Source organism: Neoarius graeffei, chromosome 8 (genome assembly GCF_027579695.1).
Source record: "Neoarius graeffei isolate fNeoGra1 chromosome 8, fNeoGra1.pri, whole genome shotgun sequence".
NCBI classification, from domain to species: Eukaryota; Metazoa; Chordata; class Actinopteri; order Siluriformes; family Ariidae; genus Neoarius; species Neoarius graeffei.
In genome coordinates, this window is record NC_083576.1 from 83,092,659 (window position 1) to 83,116,882 (window position 24,224).

General features: G+C 42.4%; 1 protein-coding gene across 1 annotated transcript in view; it reads left to right on the plus strand.

Moving 5' to 3' along the window:
• Positions 1-845: 845 nt before the first annotated feature.
• LOC132889946 (cytochrome P450 2D3-like) overlaps positions 846-24,224 on the plus strand; it is a 29,793-nt gene continuing 6,414 nt past the window's right edge. Inside the window, exons 1-8 of the mRNA XM_060926754.1 lie at positions 846-1,007; positions 17,181-17,346; positions 17,554-17,706; positions 17,805-17,965; positions 18,112-18,285; positions 19,753-19,888; positions 19,985-20,172; positions 20,260-20,401. Of these exons, the coding sequence (XP_060782737.1) occupies positions 846-1,007; positions 17,181-17,346; positions 17,554-17,706; positions 17,805-17,965; positions 18,112-18,285; positions 19,753-19,888; positions 19,985-20,172; positions 20,260-20,401 (1,282 nt within the window). The remainder of the gene's footprint in view (positions 1,008-17,180; positions 17,347-17,553; positions 17,707-17,804; positions 17,966-18,111; positions 18,286-19,752; positions 19,889-19,984; positions 20,173-20,259; positions 20,402-24,224) is intronic.

The following is a 24,224-nucleotide window of genomic DNA, read 5'->3' on the forward strand; positions in this document are numbered from 1 at the left end:
TGTACATTTATAATGTGCTATATGATTTTCCCTGTAAAGCTTTAATTGTTGCTGTACGTAATTTCAGGTAATAAGTACAGGCTAGTGGGTAGTGGGCCATAAGCTTGGGGAGGACTTCTCCCATGGACATAACTTTCTCTTCCTCATCTGAGAAAAAAGATGACTGGTTGTTGAGCTGTAAGGTAATGCTGAGGCTGCAAGCACCAGATTTTCATGGTCTCATTTTCTGGATCATGGATTTATAAATGTTTAACCTACCAGGGAAAATGTGCCAGGACAGCCTTGCATGTTGGTTGTAAGTGGTGTCAAAGACCTCTCTGGTCAGTTCAGAGATGGTTGCAAAAAAAAAAAGTTTCTAATTCTATGCCCAGAGTTGGTTTGAAAAGAATGTCACTTGCCTTTTAGGTATAGGTAGAACTACTTATAAACTGTTCTATATTATCCTTGTGAATTCTGCTTAATTTGGGTGCATCCAAATTCAAACCTGTTTACAAAAGTAATTCCTTTTAGACTGTCATTAAATGCAAAGCTAGACCCAAGCAAACTGTTTGTTTAAAAATGTCTTTCCTCATATGCAAGGAGTGAACAAAGTTAATTTATATTCTCAATTTGATCAGCAAATCATATTGATTTTATACTTTGTACATTCATGTAGCCTGCACTTATTAGTTTGAAAAGACAAGACTATTTATTCAGGTCAATGTATTATGAAACTTCTCCAAGTTTGATAACATCATTCACAGAAATCACTGAGTAAATAATTAACAGAATGCATGTTTTAAGTCAGTATTTTGGTGTTGCAGCCAAAAGATTTTAGTGTGATGAGCAGTGGTACAACAGTCATCATGTTGGACTCCTTAGTTCTTGTTGGGTTTTGCGTCTGCCTCTTATTCCTCTTAATAAGGGTTCAGAGGCCCAAGAACTTCCCCCCTGGGCCACGACCACTACCGATATTTGGCAACGTTTTTCATTTAAACATCAGGAATCCTATGAAAGACTTCGAAATGGTATGCCACTATATTGTTATGATGGATGTCTGAGTCATAACTGAACCAAAATGATTTGTTTATTCCTGAAATTGTCTTCTAAACATGTGCCTTAGCTGTAATGCTTTATCTGTATCTTAATTTATTGTTAAGATTTGAATTGGAAACTTTTGTGTCTTTGATACATTATACATTCTAGCACAGTCATTATAAATTCTAAGCTCACTTCATGCAACCTATAACTGCATGAAAATGACTTGGGTAATCTGAAAAGACAAAAAAATAATTTTATAATTTACAAAATTAATATTAAACTTGAACACTAAATGTGACACGGGCCTTGTTTACAGAGAAATCATTATATGCTGGGTCAGAGTATTTGCTCTCAGTGTTGTTGAAATTGTCTAGAACCCCAAATTAAAAAAAGTTGGGATGGTATGTTGAAATTGAAATTAAAACTGAAAACAATGATTTGCAAATAATTTTGACCTGTATTGCAGTCAAAACAATACAACAGCACATTATTTGATGTTTAACTCATGACTTTTGTTGTTTTTTCAAAATAAACACTTCCATCAACTTTGATTCCATACTTGCCAACTTTTCAAAATTCTCATGAGGGAGAAAAGTGCATGAACAACATTTTCAATTGGACGAGGGTATGATGCGCGGTTGAAACGATAAAAACAGTGGATCCCAATTAATAGTAAACCATTTGAAATTTATACAATTAAAGAGTTTTTGAATTGTTGATATTGTTCTATCAATTACTCTAGGTTATGGGATTCATGTGTCAGGCATGAGATAGCTCAGAGTGAAAAATCTGAAATAATACTCATCTTGAATTTTAATATAATAACAATGAAAGGGAAGTCTTAAATCAGATTTTGAGCTGAAAAATCTCATGCTTGAATATTGTTTCCATACAGAGACCGACAGAAAATAACACAAGTGATGCTGTAGAAGAATGTTTATAATTTCTTAAAATAGTCACAGTGAATGAAAGTATTATTGGATTGCATCAAATGTGCTTTCCTTCTGTAAGCTCATGTAAAAATACAGAGAACTATAATGTCATATATAAATTAAATTTTAATAAGATTTGACCAAAATAGTAACAACTCAATTAAATAAATACTGCACTGTCTTAGTACTACTAAAATGCATCTCTCTTACTAAACACTTTCCAACAGAATTTTTAAAAAGCACTAGAAATACAATCAAAATCCTATCGGAATGCATCAAAGGAATTTGCTCATTTGCAAACTTTGAAAGTTTTCAAACAAAATTTTAAAATGGCACTATAAATACTATCATAATATACATCACAAAGAAATTCACTCAAATGCAAAATTTTAGTACAACCAAAATACACTCACTAGTAATCTTTCACTTGAAACCTCAAAACTCTATCAAAATCAATCACTTCCCAGATAATTCACTTGTAAACTTTCACTTAAAACTTTCAAACATAAATTCAAAATAGCACTAAGACGCTACCGCACTATTCAAATACACTCACCAAACAAATTCTCTGTCATGCAAAATTTCACTAAACACTTTAGAAGTTGTACAGTTTGTTTCTGAAATGGTATGGAAGACTGGTTTAATTTCACACTCAAATGTCCATTATATTCTGATTTAAGGTATCTTTACCTTAAAATGTGTAACTGGCTGGTCGAACATTTGCTTATCCATGTAAATTCATTCTCCCATGCAACCTGGTATTTGCATTCATATTTTTGACATTTGGTATTGGGTTTAGTGGCCATGATGAATGACTGCTTGTAAAAAATGTCGGACAGCCTGGGTGAATCCTACATTACGGAAATGACTGTTGTTCTGTTCATTGATTGGTTAAAAATCAGTTGACGTCAGCAGTGTTTCTCATACGATTCTGATTGGACATAATCGAGAGTGTTTTTTACTTGGCAGTAGGGATTTCCCCAAACCGGGAGATTATCCAGTTTTTAGCAAATACGATCGGGAAGCGGGAGATGGAGGCTAAAATCGGGAGCCTCCTGCCGAAATCGGGAGGGTTGGCAAGTATGTGATTCTTGCAGCACATTTCAAAAAAGTTGGGCTGGTAAAGCAAGAGCATAATAAAAGATTTTTTCTAATATCCTCTTTGTGCTCTGTAGGCCTTTGTCTTTCTCAAAAGCAGGGCCTATTAACGTTCATATTAAAGAATATAAATGAGAATATTCACAGCTTTCAAGGCTAACCTCGAAAAACAAAAAACTGTGTGAGCCATATCCAATAAACAATTCCAATTAATTTAATTGAAATTGACACTCATGTTTCTGACTTCTGGTTTTTTAAAATATCATTCCGACCACTAAGATCTCAATATTTTTCATCAAAACAACTACAGTTATATTCTAAAATAGTTATTTATTTACAGGAATGAGTTTGATTTGGAAAAAAATAAGCAGGTAAAGCTATGAAAATTCACTTCAAAGTCTCCCATGAAGCATAACATCAAAAATTTTGCTTAATACTTCATAAGAAACTATGAGAACTAGAGAACATCCCGATAAAAGTTATCTGATTGATATTCATGAGTAATCCAGTCAGAAACCAATGAGAAGAGAGCCTGACCACTTTCCCATGACTCAAAAAGCACCGGGAAAGTGGTCAGGTTCTTCTCAACTCATCTCATTATCTCTAGCCACTTTATCCTGTCCTACAGGGTCGCAGGAAAGCTGGAGCCTATCCCAGCTGACTACGGGCGAAAGGCGGGGTACACCCTGGACAAGTCGCCAGGTCATCACAGGGCTGACACACATAGACACAGACAACCATTCACACTCACACTCACACCTACGGTCAATTTAGAGTCACCAGTTAACCTAACCTGCATGTCTTTGGACTGTGAGTGAAACTGGAGCACCCGGAGGAAACCCACACGGACACGGGGAGAACATGCAAACTCCACACAGAAAGGCCCTCGCTGGCCACGGGGCTCGAACCCGGTGGTCAGGTTCTTCACAATAGAAAATATTCAAGAGTTAAGCAATGACAGCTTTGTAAACTTAGATGAGTGTCTGCATGCACAATTTTCACACCACGGCCAGCGATCGTCTGATATGCCTATCAAAAGTCAACAACAGTCCAAAATCAGTAACAAAGTTCAAGCAAAGACAGCAACAATCCAAAGGGACAAATCCAAAAGAGTAATCCGTAAAAACGGGCAGAAAATCAGGCAGGAATAAGTTTCTCAATAGAAAACAAAAAGACTCAGTGAAGAGAGGACCAGGACCACAAGGTACCATGTATAACTACACAGGATAGTTCATCACATAATACACTGATAAGGAGTTACGGGTGTGTCTAGCAAAAGGCAGGAAAGTAAGTGGAAAGAGAGGTGGGGTCAGGAGCACATTGATAACAAAAACAAATACAAGACACATGGAAGCAAATTAAAAGCCAACAGATTTCTTGGTGGCCTCTAGAGGCCAAAAAAATGTCCCAACTCACAACAGGACTCACCCCTCTATGGATGTCTCCTGATGTTCATTGGGCAGTCAGGATGTTGATGTTGGTAGTCTCTGTCCAGATCTTTGTCCAGAATGTCCCTGGCTGGGACCCATGAACATTCTTCAGGACTATAGCCCTCCCAGTCCACCTGACACTCAATCCCATCTTGTACCGGGCAGGAGTTCAACAGCCAGTTGACTGTGAAGACTGGCTGGCCGTTATGATTTGGGTCAGGGGGAGGAACTTTGGGAGGGGGTGCAAGGGGGCAATGAGAGCACAGGTCACAGCAGGGAGACATTAAAGGTGGGGTTAATTCTTAGTGACCAGGGCAACTGAAACTGGTAAGTGACTGGATTGATCCAACAGATCACCTTAAAGGATTAATATTGCAGGGGGCAAGCTTGTGGGACTCCACCTGCAATGGGAGATCCCTTGAGGACAACCCAACCCTCTGACCAGGGTGAAAATGCAAAGCTGGCTTCCAGCGTCAGTTGGCCTGAGCCTGGTTTGCCTTAGAAGTTTGCAGCAGTGACTTGTGAGTCTTTTTCCAGGTCATCCTGCACCGACTCTTGAAATGAAGAACTGAGGGCACTCCGGTGTCTTCCTCTTGTTCAGGAAACAGAGGCAGCTGGAATCCAAACTGACACTGGAATGGAGACATCTTGGAAGCAGAAGACTGGAGGGTGTTATGGGCATGCTCTGCCCACAGCAGCCAAGAGCTCCTTCACAAAGGATTTTCCAATGCCAGACTTCTCAGGATGGGCTCAAGTTCTTGTTTGACCCTCTCCATCCGCCCAGTGAATATCAGGAGACATCCATAGAGGGGCAAGTCCTGTTATGAGTTGGGACATTTTTTTGGCCTCTCGAGGCTACCAATCCATTTGATTGGGGTGGAAACCAGAGGAGAGACTGGCAGTGGCCCCAATGAGTTTGCAGAATGCCCACCATACCTGAGAGGGATTTCAGTCAGACACAATATCCTGGGGAAGGCCAAACACTTGGAACTCATGATTAAACATTAGTTTGGCAGCCTCAAGGGCAGAAGGTAGCTTACATAAGGGAATAAATTGACAGTCCTTGGAAAACTTGTTGACCACAACAAGAATAACAGTATTACTTTCTGATTCAGGCAGGCTAGTGATAAAGTCAATAGATAAATGAGACGAGGGGTGACTTGGAATAGGAAGAGGGTGCAGCAGCCCTTGGGGATGTTGCAGGGATTCTTGCTCTGGATGCACACTGAGCAAGCCACCACAAAATCCTTAACATCCTTTTCCATGCCTGGCGACCAAAACCATCTCTGCAGAAACTACAAGGTTCTTTGAGATGATCCAGGGTGGGAAGAGTGCTCCCACTGAAGGACCTGGGATCACATCACTTGAGGGATGGACAGGAATCTGGCTGGACCTGTTCCAGGGTCTGGTTCCTGTTGATGAGCCTGTCTGACCACTGTCTCAGTTCCCCAGTGAATAAGAACCATGATCCTAGATGCTTGCATGACAGACCTTTCATTGTTCTCTTGGTTAACAGAAAGGAACTGCCTAGAAAGGGCATCAGGCTTTAGGTTCTTGGAACTCAGATGGTATGAAAGCATGAAATCAAAATGATTGAAAAACATGGCCCACTGAGCCTAATGATGATTGAGATGTCTAGCTTGCTGGAGGTACACCAAGATTCTGTGGCCAGTCCAAAGCAGAAATGGATGACTGGGCCCCCTCCAGCCAGTGTCTCCAGTACTCAAGAGCCATCTTAACTGCCAGCAGCTCATGATCGCCACCATTGTACCTGGATTCAGTGACGTTCAGACAATGTGAAAAAAGGCACAAGGGTACAATTTGCCATTAGAAAAATGCTGAGAGAGGATAGCCCCTACACCCACATCCGAAGCATAAACCTTGATAATAAAAGGCTGTGATGGGTCAGGTAGAACTGGGATGGGTGCAGAAGAGAAACATAGGTTGAGATCCTGAAAAGCAATTTCTGCCTTAGGACTCCAAACAAAATGACTTCCACTCTTCTTGATAAGGGGGGATGGGTGCTGCCACAGAACTGAATTCCCAGATGAACTTGCAGAAAAATTAGTGAATCTAAGGAACCACTGGACCTCTTTGATTGACTTGGGAGTGGGCCAGTCCTGCCTTCCCTGGGTTGTTTTAGGAATTATCTGGATGTGATCCTCCCTCAGGAAGAATCCAATAAATGAGACTTCTAGAAAATGAACCTCACAATTTTGTGGTTTGAGATAAGGATGATTCTTAAGCAGTCTCTTGAGGACCTGCCGCACATGATGGTGATATTCCTGTAGAGACCTAGAAAAGCTGACTATGCTGTCTACATACACAAAGACAAAAAGATTGATCTCTTTTCCTGATTGATGTTCTCAGAACATCATTGACGATGGCCTGAAAAACTGCTGAGGAATTAGTAAGGCCAAATGGCATTACCTGGTACTCACAGTGGCCTAAGAGAGTATTGAATGTGGGCTTCCAATTATCATCCTCCCATACCCAAATCAAGGTGGTAAGCATTACGCAAATCCAGTTTAGTAAAAATAGTGGCTCCCTGAAGCAGGTCAAATGCAGAGGACATTAAGGACAGGGGGTAGTGATTGCAAATCATAATCTTACTGAGGCCTCAGTAGTCAATACATGGCCACAAACCACTGTCCTCCTTGCCAAAAATAAATAAAAAACATTAAAAAATTCAGCACTGGCAGGAGATGTGGATGGGCAGATGAAACCAGAAGCAAGAGCATCCTTAATGTAGGCATCCATGGCATGGTGTTTGTCAAGTGTATGTGAGCATCAGGGTTTCCCAAACTTGAAAAGGAAGGACTCGGACACAGGATTCCACTCGTCTTGTATTTTATTGGTTTTCAGTGGAGCTGACATTATAGTAGAATTGTGGTAGTAGTGGCTTTTTCCAGAAGAAAAGGTAGAAGTAGAACCAGAATCAGAAGTAGAATCAGAAGTATAAGTAGAAGCATAGGCAACAATATGTAAATATTCATGTATAAGGTAAATTAAGTAAATTTTTAATCATTCAGGTAATATGTTGCTGAACAAATATAAATGAACAGAAAACCAGTTTTAAACTAAGAATTATTTACTTCTAACCATTAGCCCTTTAACAGGCAGTTTGTGCACTTTAACTGAAAATATTTTACTGCACGCCACTGAGAAAGAAAGTTTAAACCATTAAACCAAACACAGGTAGGAAACAAACATTTCTCATGCCCACGGATTACTGCGAGCGCAGCGTTTGCATATAAAAAAGTTCAGTGGGTTTACCGGCAGCCTTTTTTGTCCTTTTTTCCCTGATGTGCTGTAAAGTTTGTGTTAGTAGCGAATTCTCTTTGCAACTGCTGCGCTGCTGCTTCGTTACAAACTGAATGTCAATTCTGCCTATCGTTCTAGAATGACCGCTGCCCTGCTAACTAGCGTTGTGATTGGCTGCCCTGCTAACTAGCATTGTGATTGGCTGCCTGTTCAGCGCAGCGTGCGTGCGCTGGTAGCGCAGTGATTCAGCGTAGCAGGAAGTGGCGGAGGCAGCTGTCAATCATGTGAGCCTGCGTTCAGGCACTCCTTGTGGCAGGTCGCCGCAACAGTGTTCAAGTAAGGACCATGAGAAGGTTCACCCACATGGGGGGCTAGATTCACCCCCATGGGGGACAACTTGGCAGGATCAAGGAGCTTGGGAGGCAAAGAGGTAGGACTGGAAAGGAGGCAGGTGGCATGACTGGTGGGGCCCCACTCTAGTATATGGCCAGTCATCTAATTGATTATGGCAATTAAGCCATGGAAAATCCAGAACCACAGGAAACTCCGGTGAGTGGATAAGCTGCAGAAAGATCTCTTCTCAATTAGCTTTGGACTGTAGACATAGAGGAGAAATAACCAGGGTTACCTTGCCATCACCCAGAGACTGACCAACAAGAGCTGTCACTGAAAGTGGGGTATTAAGAACTACTTGGGGAACCTGAAGTCTATGGGCTAGGTTAATGTCCATAAAGTTCCCAGCCACCCCCCAAGTCTACCAAGGCCTAGCAAGAGTGACTAAACTCCCCCCAGGAAACGGTTATGGATAAGTAAACTCCTTGGCCAGAAGACTCAGGAGATAAGGTAGCTCCCGTCACAACCCTCCTTCAGCTTGACAGACCTGCTTGTTTCCTGAAAGCTCAGAGCAGGATGCTCAAAAATGACCAGATTTTCTGCACTAAATACAAAACCTCTCTCTTCTGCCATCCCTCTCAACTGCAGATAAATGGGTGCACTCAAGGTGCATGGGTTCCAGACCCCCAGAGAACAGTGACGAGGGACTCCAAGAAGGGCCTGGAACATCAAGAGATCTCTGGGAGTCGACATGGTCTCTGTGGCACTCCCTAAGATGGTTGTCAAGGTGTATGGCATGGTCAGTCGAAGGCTCCAGATCACTGTTGATCACAGATCACAGGGGCAACCTACAGAAGCCACCCCATCTTTCAATATATTCAATAAGCCATGGTGGAAAGCAGAGAAAAAAGCACTCTCATTCCATCCACTCACAGCAGTGAGTGTTTGGAAGGTTATGGTATAATATGCTGAGTATGCATATTATTATTATAGTATCTGCCTTGCCAGATGGATATAAGTAGTGAGGGGTAGTCAGGGGTGTGATAAATGCTGGTCACCCCACCCTTAGCCGAGTGCTCCACTTCTGGACCCAATCTGTTATGAGTCTTTTGATGCTTTCAGATCAAGTCATGTATAGCGTACACACCCACCGCACTGCTCAAGTGTGTCTGGAATGCAGGGACTAGCAACCCCTGTAACCTCCAACCAATTGCTACAAAGTACAAAGAAACCCCCTCACAGGATAGATCATGAAGGAAACGACCTATGACCGTCTACCAACTATGAGATTAAGAACTGTGAATAATCGAGGTTAACATCCGTGGACTAAGATCAAACATCGGCGAACTGGCTAACCTGTGCAAGGCCAAAGAACCTACCATCATTATTGCGGTAGAGACAATCCTGGATGAGACTGTACAGGACGGAGATGAGTGCATTGCAATTCCAGGATACACCATGTGCTGTCAGAGAGATAGAAACTCTTCAGGGGGTGGAATTGCAGTGTTTTGCATGCATGGAATTGCCATCCACCATGATGCACAAAAAGACCCAAAAGGCTTTGAATTGATGTGGTTTACAGTCACTCTACACTCCCAGAAGCTCCTCATAGGAGCTGTTTACAGACCACCAAGTGCCAACATCGACATCTTCAATTACCTCGACACTGAAACCTTGCCCGCAGTGGCTGAATTTGGTGCCCATTTTGTCATTCTGGTTGGAGATTTTAATGTCCATCATGAAGATTGGCTAGGAAGTCGAACAATTGATGCAGCTGGCTGCTGGGCCCTGGAGCTTGCGAGCTGTCTCGGCCTAGAACAAGTCATGATGACTCCAACCAGAGGTGACCAGATTCTAGACCTCATCATGGCTGACCTTCCAGCTGTATCCACAACACTGGCCAATGTGGGAACATCGGACCATAACCCTGTCCTAGTAAGGCTTGACTTGCCAGCATACAGAGGTAAGCCATACAAAAGGAAGGTGTGGCAGTATGAGAGAGCCAATTACTGGGGAATGCAAGGCTTTATTTCATGCACCAACTGGTGGAAGGTATTCTCTGTGGAAGATCCTGAGTGTATATGTGCCCAGATCACAGAAATCATCCAGACTGCCATGGAACAGTTCATCCCCAACAAAATTGTCACAGAAAAAAACAGGAGACAAACCATGGTTCGATGAAAACTGCTGAAGAGCTGCGAGAAAGAAGCAGCGTCTCTTTCGAGAGCTTAAAAGCAACAACTTGCCTACCAATAAGCAGCAGTTTGCAGATGCCAGACACATATTCAACCAGGCAGAGAAGCAAGTTAAGTGGAACTACAATGCCAATCTCACCAAGGAACTCACTGGCAATAACCTGACCAGCAAGAGATGGTGGAGGCTTGTTAACTCTCTCTCTGGGAGAGCTGCTACCTCTATCATTCCTGTCATTATCCACAGCAACATAGCCCATACAGTTAGGGCCATATATATTTGGACACTGACACAAAGTTTCTTTTTTTACCTGTTTACTGAAACATATTCAAGTTATAGTTATATAATGGACATAGACATAAACTCCAGACTTTCAGCTTTCATTTGAGGTATCCACATGCAAATTGGATGAAGGGTTTAGGAGTTTCAGCTCCTTAACATGTGCCACCCTGTTTTTAAAGGGACTAAAAGTAACTGAACAATTGACTCAAAGGCTATTTCATGGGCAGGTGCGGGCAATTCCTTCGTTATGTCATTCTCAATTAAGCAGATAAAAGGCCTGGAGTTGATTTGAGGTGTGGTGCTTGCATTTGGAAGATTTTGCTGTGAAGAAAACATGCGATCAAAGGAGCTCTCCATGCAGGTGAAACAAGCCATCCTTAAGCTGCGAAAACAGAAAAAACCCATCTGAGAAATTGCTACAATATTAGGAATTGTAAAATCTACAGTTTGGTACATCCTGAGAAAGAAAGAAAGCACTGGTAAACTCATCAATGCAAAAAGACCTGGACGCCCACAGAAGACAACAGTGGTGGATGATCGCAGAATAATTTCCATGGTGAAGAGAAACCCCTTCACAATAGCCAACCAAGTGAACAACACTCTCCAGGAGGTAGGCGTATCAATATCCAAATCTACCATAAAGAGAAGACTGTATGAAAGTAAATACAGAGGGTTCACTGCACAGTGCAAGTCGCTCATAAGCCTCAAGAATAAAAAGGCTAGATTGTACTTTGCTAAAAAACATCTAAAAAAGCCAGCACAGTTCTGGAAGAACATTCTTTGGACAGATGAAACCACGCTCAACCTCTACCAGAATGATGGAAAGAAAAAAGTATGGCGAAGGCGTGGTACAGCTCATGATCCAAAGCATACCACATCATCTGTAAAACACAGCAGAGGCAGTGTGATAGCTTGGGCATGCATGACTGCCAGTGGCACTGGGTCACTAGTGTTTATTGATGATGTGACACAGGACAGAAGCAGCCGGATGAATTCTGAGGTATTCAGAGACATACTGTGTGCTCAAATCCAGCCAAATGCAGCCAAACTGATTGGTCGGCGTTTCATAATACAGATGGACAATGACCCAAAACATAAAGCCAAAGCAACCCAGGAGTTTATTAAAGCAAAGAAGTGGAATATTCTTGAATGGCCAAGTCAGTCACCTGATCTCAACCCAATTGAGCATGCATTTCACTTGTTAAAGACTAAACTTCAGACAGAAAGGCCCACAAACAGACAGCAACTGAAAACCGCTGCAGTAAAGGCCTGGCAGAGCATTAAAAAGGAGGAAACGTGATGTCCATGAGTTCAAAACTTCAGGCAGTCATTGCCAACAAAGGGTTTTCAACCAAGTATTAGAAATGAACATTTTATTTACAATTATTTAATTTGTCCAATTACTTTTGAGCCCCTGAAATGAAGGGATTGTGTTTAAAAAATGCTTTAGTTCCTCACATTTTTATGCAATCATTTTGTTCAACCCACTGAATTAAAGCTTAAAGTCTGAACTTCAACTGCATCTGAATTGTTTTGTTCAAAATTCATTGTGGTAATGTACAGAACCAAAATTAGAAAAATGTTGTCTCTGTCCAAATATTTATGGACCTAACTGTATTACTGCCCATGAAAAGGCAGAAGTGTTCTGCAAGGCATTTGCACAAAAATGCCATCTCCAAGATGCAACTGCCCTGGCACCTCAAATCCAGCAATCCACCTCCTGCACTATCGACACCATCACATTCAAACCTAAGGACATCAATATACTCTTGAAAGGACTCAAACCGGACAAAGCTTCTGGGCCAGATGAAATCCTCACCAGAGTCCTTAGGGAATGTGGTGCAGAGCTCGCAAGCCCCGTGTCGCCTCTTTAACCACTGCTTTTCAAGTGGACTCTTCCCAAGTCAGTGGAAGGTGGCCTCTGTTACTCCAGTGCACAAGAAAGACTCAAAAGCGGACCCGTCCAAGTACCACCCCATATCCCTGCTTTCAGTCATCAGCAAGGCTATGGAATCAGCAGTGAACCAACAGCTACAGAGAGACGTTCTCAGAAACAATCTCATCTCCCACAGACAGTTTGGATTCAGATCAGAACACAGCATGGCTGACCTCCTAAACATCCTGTGCCAGAGGTGGAACAACTCCCTAGGCTCAGGTGAGGAAGTCTGTGTCATAGCCTTGAACATCCAGGGGGCATTTGACAAAGTGTGGCATCATGGTCTGATGGCCAAACTCTATTCGAGAGGAGTGTCTGGAAAGCTGCTCCAATGGCTCCAAAGCTACCTCTCGAACAGATCCATCAGAGTGGTCCTGTCAGGTCAGGCCTCAGAACCCTACTCCATCAATGCCTCAGTACTTCAAGGATGGATCCTCAGCCCTCTCCTCTTCTCCATCTTCATCGACGACCTGGTTGATGTATGTGAGAATGAGATGTACTATTATGTGAGAATGAGATATACTATTCATGGATTTTAGCTCTGCCTTTAATACCATTAAACCAGCCAGACTGCTTGACACATTACTGGATATGAAAATCAATCCATGCATCTGCCACTGGATCCACAGCTTCCTTCACAACAGGCAACAGAGGGTGAAGATTAGCAACAACATATCTTCCCCTCTGTCCCTCAGTACAGGCGCTCCACAAGGTTGCGTTCTTTCTCCATGGCTTTTCTCCCTCTATACTAACCAGCTCAAAACACACCATAGATCTGTCAACATGTACAAATATGCAGACGACACAACTATCATAGGACTCATTACCAACAACCAAGAATCTGAATACCGTGCACAGATCAATCAAGCAGTGACCTGGTGCACAGACCATAGCCTACTACTTAATACATCAAAAACAAAAGAGCTCATTGTCGATTTTAGACGCCAGCCATCTCCCAAAACTCCTGTGTACATTCAAGGTGAACCTATCTCCATCACTGACTCATTCAAACTCCTCGGCAGTTATATCAGCAATGATCCCAAATGGAAAATAAATGCAGACCATATCTATAAAAAAGCTCAGCAAAGACTCTTCTATCTCCGACAGCTTAAGAAATTCAGAGTGAAACCTCATCTCCTGGTCCGTTTCTATACAGCCATTGTTGAAAGCATTCTCTCCTCATCTATCTATACAGTCTGGTTCAGTAGTCTTGACACACTCTCCCGGAAGAAACTGCAGCGCATAATCAACAGAGCCTCAAAAATCATTGGCTCTCCCCTTCCATCCTTGGAATCACTACATCACAAAAGAACAGTATGCAGAGCCCACAAAATTGTCTCAGACCCCACTCACCCTGCACACTATGCATTTCAGCTTCTGCCCTCTGGAAGGCGCTACAGGTCAATTGCCACCAAAACAACACGCTTTAAAAATAGTTTTATCCCTACTGCCATACAACTTTTGAACTCTTGCAGATAAACACTGATCATGGACTGGAAATTGTTTGATGTTGGAATTGTCTGTGTCTATTTGTATGTATGATATTCATGTTGTCTTAGGTTGTGTCCCTAGTCCTTATGTTATATGTTGGAACCTGTACTATGCTGTACTGAAAACAAATTCCACCTGCTTGCAGTGTGGTCATTAAAGAATTATCTATCTATCTTATCTATCTATGTACATGTACGCTGATGACTTAACCCTTTATGCATGCATCAGATCTCCAGCAGACAAGGCCAAAGTGAAGGTGAGCCTGAACCAGGATCTCCAACAAATCGCCATCTGGGGAGACCAGTGGAAAACCAATTTCGAGCTATCAAAGTGTAAGTTTGTTACACTCTCAAGAAAGAGGACTCCATCTGCACTGGACCTGCACTTCAATGATCACCGGTTGACCACGGCCAATGAGTTGGACATCCTGGGGGTCACAATAGACAAGAAGCTGTCCTGGTCGAAACATCTGACCAAAATCTCCATACGGGCAGGTCAGAAACTGGCAGCGCTGAGGAGAGTGGCCAGTAAACTCACCACAGAGAGCGGAGCAACTGTCTACAAGCTACAGGTATGCAGCATCATGGAATACACCTCACTCAGCTGGATGAGTGCCTCACCAACACATCTTGGCCTACTCGACAACATCCAGAAGAAGGCCCTAAAGATTATAGGAGTGGACCAGGACACTGCCAGCACAAAACTCTCCATCCCCAGCCTTGGCCACAGAAGACAGGTTGCTGCTGCTACAATCCTGTTCAAAATGCACACCCACCATTGCCCTACAGATCTCCAGGATATGCTCCCCCCGCCATACCCTAGACGGCGAACCACCCGCCTATGCACAGCTATGCCAGATCACGCCCTGGACCTCCCAGCCTCTAATACTCACACCCTGGACAGAACCTTCCTCCACACTGCTGTCCAGGTATGGAATAGCCTTCCAGAACATGTAGTTGGACCCGTAGACACTGGCCCCCAGGCCTTTAAATGCAGGGTCCACAGGCATCTTCTGACCACTCCTCCCACTACCAGATAAGCTACAGTGAACCAGATGATTGGCCAAGTGGAATTGTATTCTATCTTGCTATTGTTCACAATTGTACACAATAAAAAAATAAATTAAAAAAGACAAGTTGCTTGGCAGTATCCTGGCCAGTGACTGACTGATCAAATATTCACAGCATGTTTTCTGTAAAAGTATTAAAGCTTGAGCAGTCTGGCCCTTGACTCTGCCAAAAGATAGTTGCCCATGCCAGGGCCTTGTCTGTTAGCAGAGTAATTAAGAAAGCAATCTTGGACCTGTTAGTGGAATATGTGGTGGGCTGAAGTTCAAAAGTAGGCAGTAGGTAAGGAAACTATGGCACCCACTTAGATTTCCCTCATATCTCTGTGGTGCTGGAAAGAGAGGTCCAGCACTGGGACGTTGTGGAGGTAATGGAGCAGCTAGTGGACCTGAGGGAGCTGGAGTCATCAAGTTCTGAATTGACAGAGCAAGAAGTTGTAGAATTCGATTGTGATGAGCCAGTGTCTTCTTTTGGCAAGTTAGGGCCTGTCCATGAATGTCTATGGTGGATCCACAACTACTCAGGGCAGCCATAATCCTTTCAAATTCTGTCACAGAAATGTTCACATTGCAAGATGCCTCTGCTGGGTCTGTCATGAGTGAGCCTTTCTGTCAGGCTAGGGATTGAACCTGGGTGGCTGGATTACAAACCCAGTGGGTTAACCATAGGGCTACTGAAGTAAACCCAAATGCAGAGGTAAAGTTCTAAAGTTAGGTTTAACAGGCAAAAACAGGCAGAAAATCAGGAAGGAATAAGGAATAAATGATCAGGAACTGATCACTGCATGGCCCACCTTTGACCCAATGCCTGGGTGGCTTCTTTACCCACTCCATTGGGCTCTCAAATTGGGTTGTTGCCATCATCAAAGACTTCACTGCCTTCTTGCACTCTCCCTTTCCCCCACTTTCCCAATTTATAAAAATAAAAGAGCACTTTATTTTCCACTACTCTTGGGTCCAGTAGCCACTGGACCCAAGAGTAGTGGAAAATAAAGTGCTCTTAAATAAAGTGTTTGCCTGCTGCAGCAGTGACTCACTGCACTCCATAATGTAGTGCTTAACAAAGATTTGCCAAAGAAATCCTGAGCCCATGTGGCTACATCAGCTACAGAGCAATGATGGTTCTTGGTGCAGTGCCATCTGAGAGATTGGAGGTCCCAGGTGTTCAAGTTACGTTTGCACCCTTGCCTGTTATGCACCAAAATTCCTTCCTTGAATTGTTGAATGATATTGCGTACTGTAGAGGGTGAAATATTCAAATCCCTTTCTATTTTTCTTTGCAGAACATTGTTTTTAAACATTTCAATCATTTTCTCACACATTTGGAAGCAAATCCATATGGAGTTCCTTGGACCTTGGAGATTCTCCTCAAAGACTTCGCCTTTCCTGGATACTACTTTTGTACCAAACCATGATTACAGTTACCTGTTTCAAATCACATCATGATTTACTTGTTTTACCACTTTACAAGCCCTAAATTGCTTGTCCCATCTTTTTTGGGGATGTATGATGGGACTGAAATGCAGGAATGGATGTATATTGACAAATGAAATGAAGTTGATCAGACCAAACATGAAATGTCTTGGGTTCATTCTGTCTCAAACACAATTCATGGCCTTTTATTGAGGTTGCATGCAGTAGAGATATACACACAGAGCTTCAACTTCCAGTCCTTTAGTGTCAGTTTTACCAGTATACTACATTACCTGTATAATAATAATAATAATAATAATAATAATAATAATGTCAATATCTGATGTCAATATCAGGGACCTTTATATTTTATATCTTTACAATTAGTATGTATTAGTCATATATTTTACGCTTAGTGTTTATTTAATGTTTATTGCTGCACCATGGGTTTGAGAGTAACGCAATTTCAATCTTCTGCATGTTCTGTACATATTGCAGTATTGACAATGAAGTAGACTTTGACTAATAAATCATCATCATCATCATCATCATCATCATTATCATGTCAACTGCCAAGACCAAGTCAAGGACAAATATAAAAATAAACATGTTTTAAATGTGGATTTAGAAGAGTTTCATTGTTCTAAGTTAGGTATAAGTTGAAAAATAGTTGAATATGGTTTAATGGCTCTAAAATATGAATGCTTTCCGTTCATCTTTAGTTTGCTGAGCGCTATGGAGACATTTACAGCCTGTATCTTGGGAGAAAACCAGCTGTTGTTCTTCATGGTTTGAAGACTATAAAAGAAGCTCTCGTGACCAAATCTGCAGACTTTTCAGGACGGCCACAAAATGTGCTATTTACCCATATGACTGGAAGAGGAAAAGGTGAGATTACACATAATCACATCCTAAATAGGGTGCATCTGTTGCCCCCCCCAAAAAAAATAAATGTAAAAATGATCTGATCATCCACTGCTTTTGAAATTCTGTTCCTTTTACATTTATTTTACATTCAAATAAAGCAACACTAGCCTGAGTATTGCCATGTACTGACTCTGAAATAGAATTACTGACTTGAGTGAAATATAACAGGAGTTGTAATGGCTGATTATGGTCCTGCATGGAAGGAGCATCGTCGTTTTGCACTCATGACCTTGAGGAACTTTGGCTTGGGGAAACAGTCTATGGTGAACAGGATTCTGGAGGAAATTGAACACCTCGCTGCAAAATTGGAAAAACATTCTGGTATCATATAACATAACATTCCTGTTGATGACAGCTGTCCGATATAAGGTTTCATGCCCCATTTTAAATGTTGATGACCAATGATTCTCTCTTTGTAGGAAGCAACTTGAGTCCTCAGACTTTATTCCTTGCTGTATCATCAAATATCATCTGTCGAATTTTGTTTGGTATTCGCTATGAATATGGTGATGAAACCCTTAAACAATACGTTGAGCTGTTTACTGAAAATAACAAGATTGTTAATGGACCTTGGTCATTGGTGAGACATTATATCACTGGGTCACTGATTGCATTTAGACTTTTGCTAATCCTAAGTAATGATTTTAAAAAATAGCTGAAAGAATTAATGTCCCAATTATTTTATTATAAACAATATAAAGAACACAACCTCTTGTATTCTTGTAGCTCTATGATGCATTTCCAGTGGTGAGATCCCTGCCTCTTCCATTTAAGAAAGCTTTTAAAAACATTTACTCACTGAAAAAAATGACACTGACCTTGATTGACGAGCACAAGAAAACAAGAGTCCCAGGAAAGCCAAGAGACCTTCTCGACTGCTATTTGGATGAGCTAGATATGGTAGGTGTTTGTGTAGGTATAAAGATTGAGCTGGTATTTCATGGAATGTCCAACATTCCATGCGCAATTCAATTAAATGTTAGCTGTATAGGGCTTTTAATCATTGCCATTGTCAAAAAGCATCTTTACAGATATCTCGATGTAGACTTCGATCCGTAATGACTAAGCCAGCGGTGATGGTGGCAAGGAAACAAGAAATTGACTCAAAAAGAATGTACCCTTTTTGGGTGGCATCAGATACTTGGATTATAAATCATTACTCACGTATAACTGTATACTCTAAAGGCAGCAAATCCTAAGAGTGTTGAAACAATGGCAAATATGAATATATTGTGAATAAGAGTCCTGGGATGAGCACAGGATACTCTTTATTATGACAATAGCAGTTCTGATGCATGAGTCTTTTGCACAAGTAATCAATGTGATCAATATTTTACTGGGAGTCTACACTGCCTGACCAAAAAAAAAAAGAGAGCTGCATTTACCTTTGAGCATACCTTTAGCTTTGATTATGGTACACATTCACGGTGGCATTTTTCGACAACTTATGAAACATCACAACATTTATTTCTGTCCAGCATTTCATTGTTTTTCATACCAATGATGAGAGAGATAAACCGGTCTCTAAAGTCTTCTCCAGCATATCCCAAAGACTTTCAATGGGATTAAGATCAGGACTATGCTGTGGCCAATTCAGAATCAGAATTCATGTGTGAAAATGATGTCTCATGCTCCCTGAACCACTCTTTCATAATTTGAGCTTGATGAATCCTGTCATTATCCTCCTGGAATATTACCCGTGCCATTAGGGAAGAAAAATCCATTGATGGGAAAATTTGGTCATGCAGTACGCTCGAGTAGATTATTGCCTCATAATGTTGGTGAGCCTTGATCTGACCAATTGAAACAACCCCAAATCATAACACTTCCTCCAAAGGCATGCACAGTGGCCAGTAGGCATGATGGATGCATCACTTTATCTGCTTCTCTTCTTACTCTGACGCAGTCATCAATCTGGAATCAAGTAAATCTGGACTCATTAGACCACATGACCTTTATCCATTGCTCCAGAGTCCAAGCTTTATGCATTAGATTGTTCTTAACCAAATTCCAGTAATTTCAGTAATCTCCTTATTTGTTTTTTTTGCTTCATGCAGGACAATAGTTAGACCCTTCTGAAACACAGTAACATATTTTCCACAACCACAGGATTTGTCTTCTGACACAGTTGCTTAAGAAATGAAAAGCTACTCACTGCATCAGTTAGGTTTAAAAAAATTGCTGCCATCTGAAACATATTAATGACTGCAGTAATTATCCAAAGGCTCTTAAAAATTTCCTTATTTAAATCCAAACAGCTACTTTTTTTTTTTGGTTGGGCAGTATATGTAATGTGAATGAAATCAAACCAAGTTAAGGACTGTGGATGCTGAATTCTGGAATAACTGGATGTCTTGTTTTTAACAGAGGGGCAGTGGATCCTCCTTTGATGAAGCAGAACTAATAATGTTTATTATAGTCTTGCATACAGCTGCGACCGATACCACATCCAACACCCTCCTTACTACTTTCCTCTACCTCACGGTTTTCCCAGACGTTCAGGGTTTGAACTTCACTTCACTGCAGTGATGTCTACTTATTGCATAAACCCTAAAATGTTTGGTTCATAGATTTGATTTGAGCCAAACATTGTTTCTAGAGAGATGTCAGCAGGAGATTGAAGAGGTTCTACAAGGAAAAACTCATGTGTCTTTTGAGGACAGACACAACATGCCATACACACAGGCTGTGATCCATGAGTCTCAGCGCATTGCCGACACTGTCCCTCTGAGTGTGTTCCATTCTACTTCAAAAGATACTGAACTGATGGGCTACAACATCCCAAAGGTGAAAATTTCAAATTGGCAGTTTCAAACAATGGTTTAATTTACCTTCTTTGACTCATGTTAAACCTTTTCTTTCACTCTTTTTCAGGGAACAATTATCATCCCCAACCTCTCCTCAGTGCTGAATGAGGAAGGCCAGTGGAAGTTTCCTCATGAGTTCAACCCATCAAACTTCCTCAATGAGCAAGGACAGTTTGAGAAGCCAGAGGCCTTCATACCCTTTTCTGCTGGTGAGAGCTCAGGATGGTGTAAAGAATACTACAACCCCAATTCCATAAATTTGGGACACTGTGTAAAACGTAAATAAAAATAGAATATGATGATTTGCAAATCAAGGAAACCCTATATTTAATAGAAAATAGTCCAAAGACAACACATCAAATGTTGAAACTGAGAATTTTTTTTCCTTTTTAAAAAAATATCTGGTAATTTTGAATTTGATGTCAACAACACGTTTTAGAAAGCTGGTTCAGGGGCATGTTTACTATTGGGTTGCATCACCCCTACTTTACCAACACTCCGTAAACATTTGGGAACTGAGGAGACCAATTGTTGTAGTTTTGAAAGAGAAATGTTGTCCCACTGTTACTTGATATACAATTTCAACTGCTCAAAAGTTTGGGGTCTCCTTTGTCATATTTTGTGCTTCATAATGCACCAAATGTTTTAAATGGGAGACAGGTCTGGACTGCAGGCAGGCCAGTTTAGCACCTGGACTCTTTTACTGTGGAGCCATGCAGTTTTAATATGTGCAGAAAACGGTTTGGCATTATCTTGCTGAAAGAAGGAAGGCTTTTCCTGAAAAAAAGATTTAATCTGGATGGCAGCATATTGCTCTGAAAAGTGCATCTGTAGCATTAATGATGCCTTCCCAGATGTCCGAACTACCCATGTCATATGCACTAATGCCCTGTCATATCATCACAGATGCTTGCTTTTGAACTGTGCACTGATAACAAGCCGGATGGTCCCTCTCCTCTTTAGCCTGGAGGATGTGGTATCCGTGATTTCCAAAAAGAATTTCTACTTTTGATTCATCAGACCTTGGGACAGTTTTCCACTTCACCTCAGTCCATCGTAAAAAAAGCTTGGTCCCAAAGAAGGTGGCGGTGTTTCTGGATATTGTTTATATCTGGTTTTAACTTGCATTTCTGGATGCAGTAATGAACTGTTTTCACAGACGATGGTTTTCTGAAGTGTTCCTGAGCTCTTCCCCGAACCAGACGCCGATTGTGTGTGTCTGTGATTACATGATAGATGTTCACTGAAAAGTGTAACAATAAACAAACGCTTTACCAACCTGAACTCTGTCCTGCCGTCTTCTGTGCTCCGCCCTCCTGTGAGAACTGCTACAGTGGTGCTGAAACCTGGGAAATTATCTGGAGCGCAGAAGACAACAGCCCCATGGAGTCCTCCCCGTTCGTCGACCTGGTCCACGCTCTCGCCATGGCCCAGCAAAGCCAGCACCAGGCGCTAGTTGCCCTCCGAAAGGAGCAGGAATAGCGGTTCAAAGCCCTGGTGTTGACCCAGCAAGAAGATCATCAGGCATTCCGGCCCCTCCTCGCGTCGGCGGGATCCACCAACGCTCCCACCGCAGGCCCGTCCCCCCTCACCCTAACAAAGATGGGCCCACCAGACGACCCCGAGGCATTCATCACGCTCTTTGAGCAAGTCGCGGAGACCTCGGGGTGGCCGATGGAACAGTGCGCAGCGTGCCTCCTCCCCCTGCTAACGGGAGAGGCACAGCTGGCCACGCTACAGCTCCCCGCCGACCACCGGCTGGCCTATGCAGACCTTCGCCGGGCCGTCCTCCAGAGTGTGGGGCGTACCCCCGAGCAGCAGCGTCAGCGCTTCCACGCTTTCCTCTTGGAGGAAGTCGGCCGGCCGTTCGCATTTGGCCAGCAACTCCGGGACGCCTGCTGGCGGTGGTTGAGGGCCAACAACCGCGACGCCGAGGGGATCATCGACCAGGTGGTACTGGAACAATTCATCGCATGCTTGCCAGCAGGAACCGTGGAGTGGGTCCAGTGCCACCGTCCGGCGTCGCTGGATCAGGCAATCGAGCTGGCGGAGGACCATTTGGCAGCTGTCCCGGCGGCAGGACAACAGACAGCCTCTTCTCTCCTCTCCTCTTCTCTCTCCCCCTCCTCCTGTGTCTCGTCCTCGCCCCATTCCCCTACCATGGAAGTGGGGGCCGGCGCCACCCCTGCCGGCCCGCTGCACCCACGGTGCCCTCCTGTTTCTCCCTTCTGTGTCTGTCTCTCCCCCCCCTCAGGTGAGTGAGCCCCAGAACACCAGTGCGGAGAGGAAGCCCGGGCCAGTTTGCTGGTGCTGCAGGGAGCCGGGTCACCTCCAACAGCAGTGCATGGTAATGGAGGTGGGCACGGTGGTTTGGATCCTCGATGCGCCAGGAGCCGCCCTCGATCGGGCCGGAGCGTATCGCATACTGGTGAGTATTCAAGGGGATACATATCAGGTGTTGGTGGATTCTGGTTGTAATCAGACCTCAATTCACCAAAGCCTGGTGTAAGACGAGGCATTGGGGGGAGCACAGGGGGTGAAGGTGTTGTGTGTGCACGGGGATCTTCACAGCTACCCTTTGGTGTCAGTCCACATTTTTTTCCAAGGGGAAAAATTTATAGTAAAGGCGGCGGTTAATCCTCGCCTCACCCACTCAATAATTTTGGGGACTGATTGGCCGGGATTCGGGGAGTTGATGAGTCATTTAGTGAAGAGTGGGTCCTGCCATAGTTCAGCAGGGGGAGGTCCCGGTGTTGCTTTTAAGAAACAGAAAACATAGAGCACATTTAACCCTGGGGGTGAACCAATCTAATCTCCTTCCTGTTTTAAAACAGCATCAGAGTGCACAACCAAATATTACTGTAAAACTAGCCCTTCTGAACATTAGATCACTTTTAAACAAGTCATTTTTAATTAATGATCTTATTTGTAAACACAATCTTGATTTTTTGCTTCTAACTGAAACCTGGCTGGATCAAGCAAATAGTGCTACCACCCTTATCGAAGCAGCTCCCCCAAATTTTAATTTTTTGAATGTTACCCGACAAGGGAAAGGTGGAGGGATCGCAAATATATTCAAAGTCTCTTTTCAATGTAAACAATCCTCACTTGGTGATTTTATGTCCTTTGAACACTTATGTGCACTTGTTACATGCTCTCCTAACATATTATTATTAACTATTTACAGGCCTCCGAGACATTCAGCCAAAGTCTTTCTTGAAGAGTTTGGTGAATTGTTATCAGTCATTTGCTTAGAGTTTGATTGTCTTATTATATCTGGGGATTTTAACTTGCATGTAGATAATACTGATAACATTTATGCCAAAGAACTATTTGCAATTATTGATCACTTTAACCTAGTACAACATGTACAGGGACCGACCCACTCTCGTGGTCATACTCTTGACCTCGTCATCACAAAGGGTCTTACTGTTTCTTATACTGTTGTTGACCTGGCCTTATCTGATCATTTCTGTGTTTTCTTTGAAGTTTCTATGTCTCCTCACATTCAGAATAGCTCAACGACTATAGGCAGGAGAGTCATAAACGACAACACGTGCTCTTTTTAAGCAAGCTCTCTCTCAGAACTCAACCAAAATGTCAGACTCTGTAGATGATTTACTGGAATTTTTTAATTTAAATATGACCCAAATTATGGATGATATTGCTCCATTCAAAATAAAAAGAGTCAATGATAAGCAGAAAGCACCATGGAAGCAGTACCCGGCTGTTAAACTGCTAAAGAGAGAATGTAGAAAGACTGAAAGAAAATGGCGCAAATCTAAACTTCACATCCATTATCAAATCCATAAAGAGATGCTTTGTAATTATAATTATGAAATTCGTAAAGCAAGACAGTCTTTCTTCTCCAATATCATCAGCAGGAATATGAACAATGCCCGTGTGCTATTTTCAACAGTAGAGAAGCTAACTAATCCCCCACCACAATTAGCACCTGAACTTCTCTCAGTTAATAAATGCAATGAGTTTGCATCCTTCTTCAAAGGTAAAATTGATAAAATACGGCAGAAT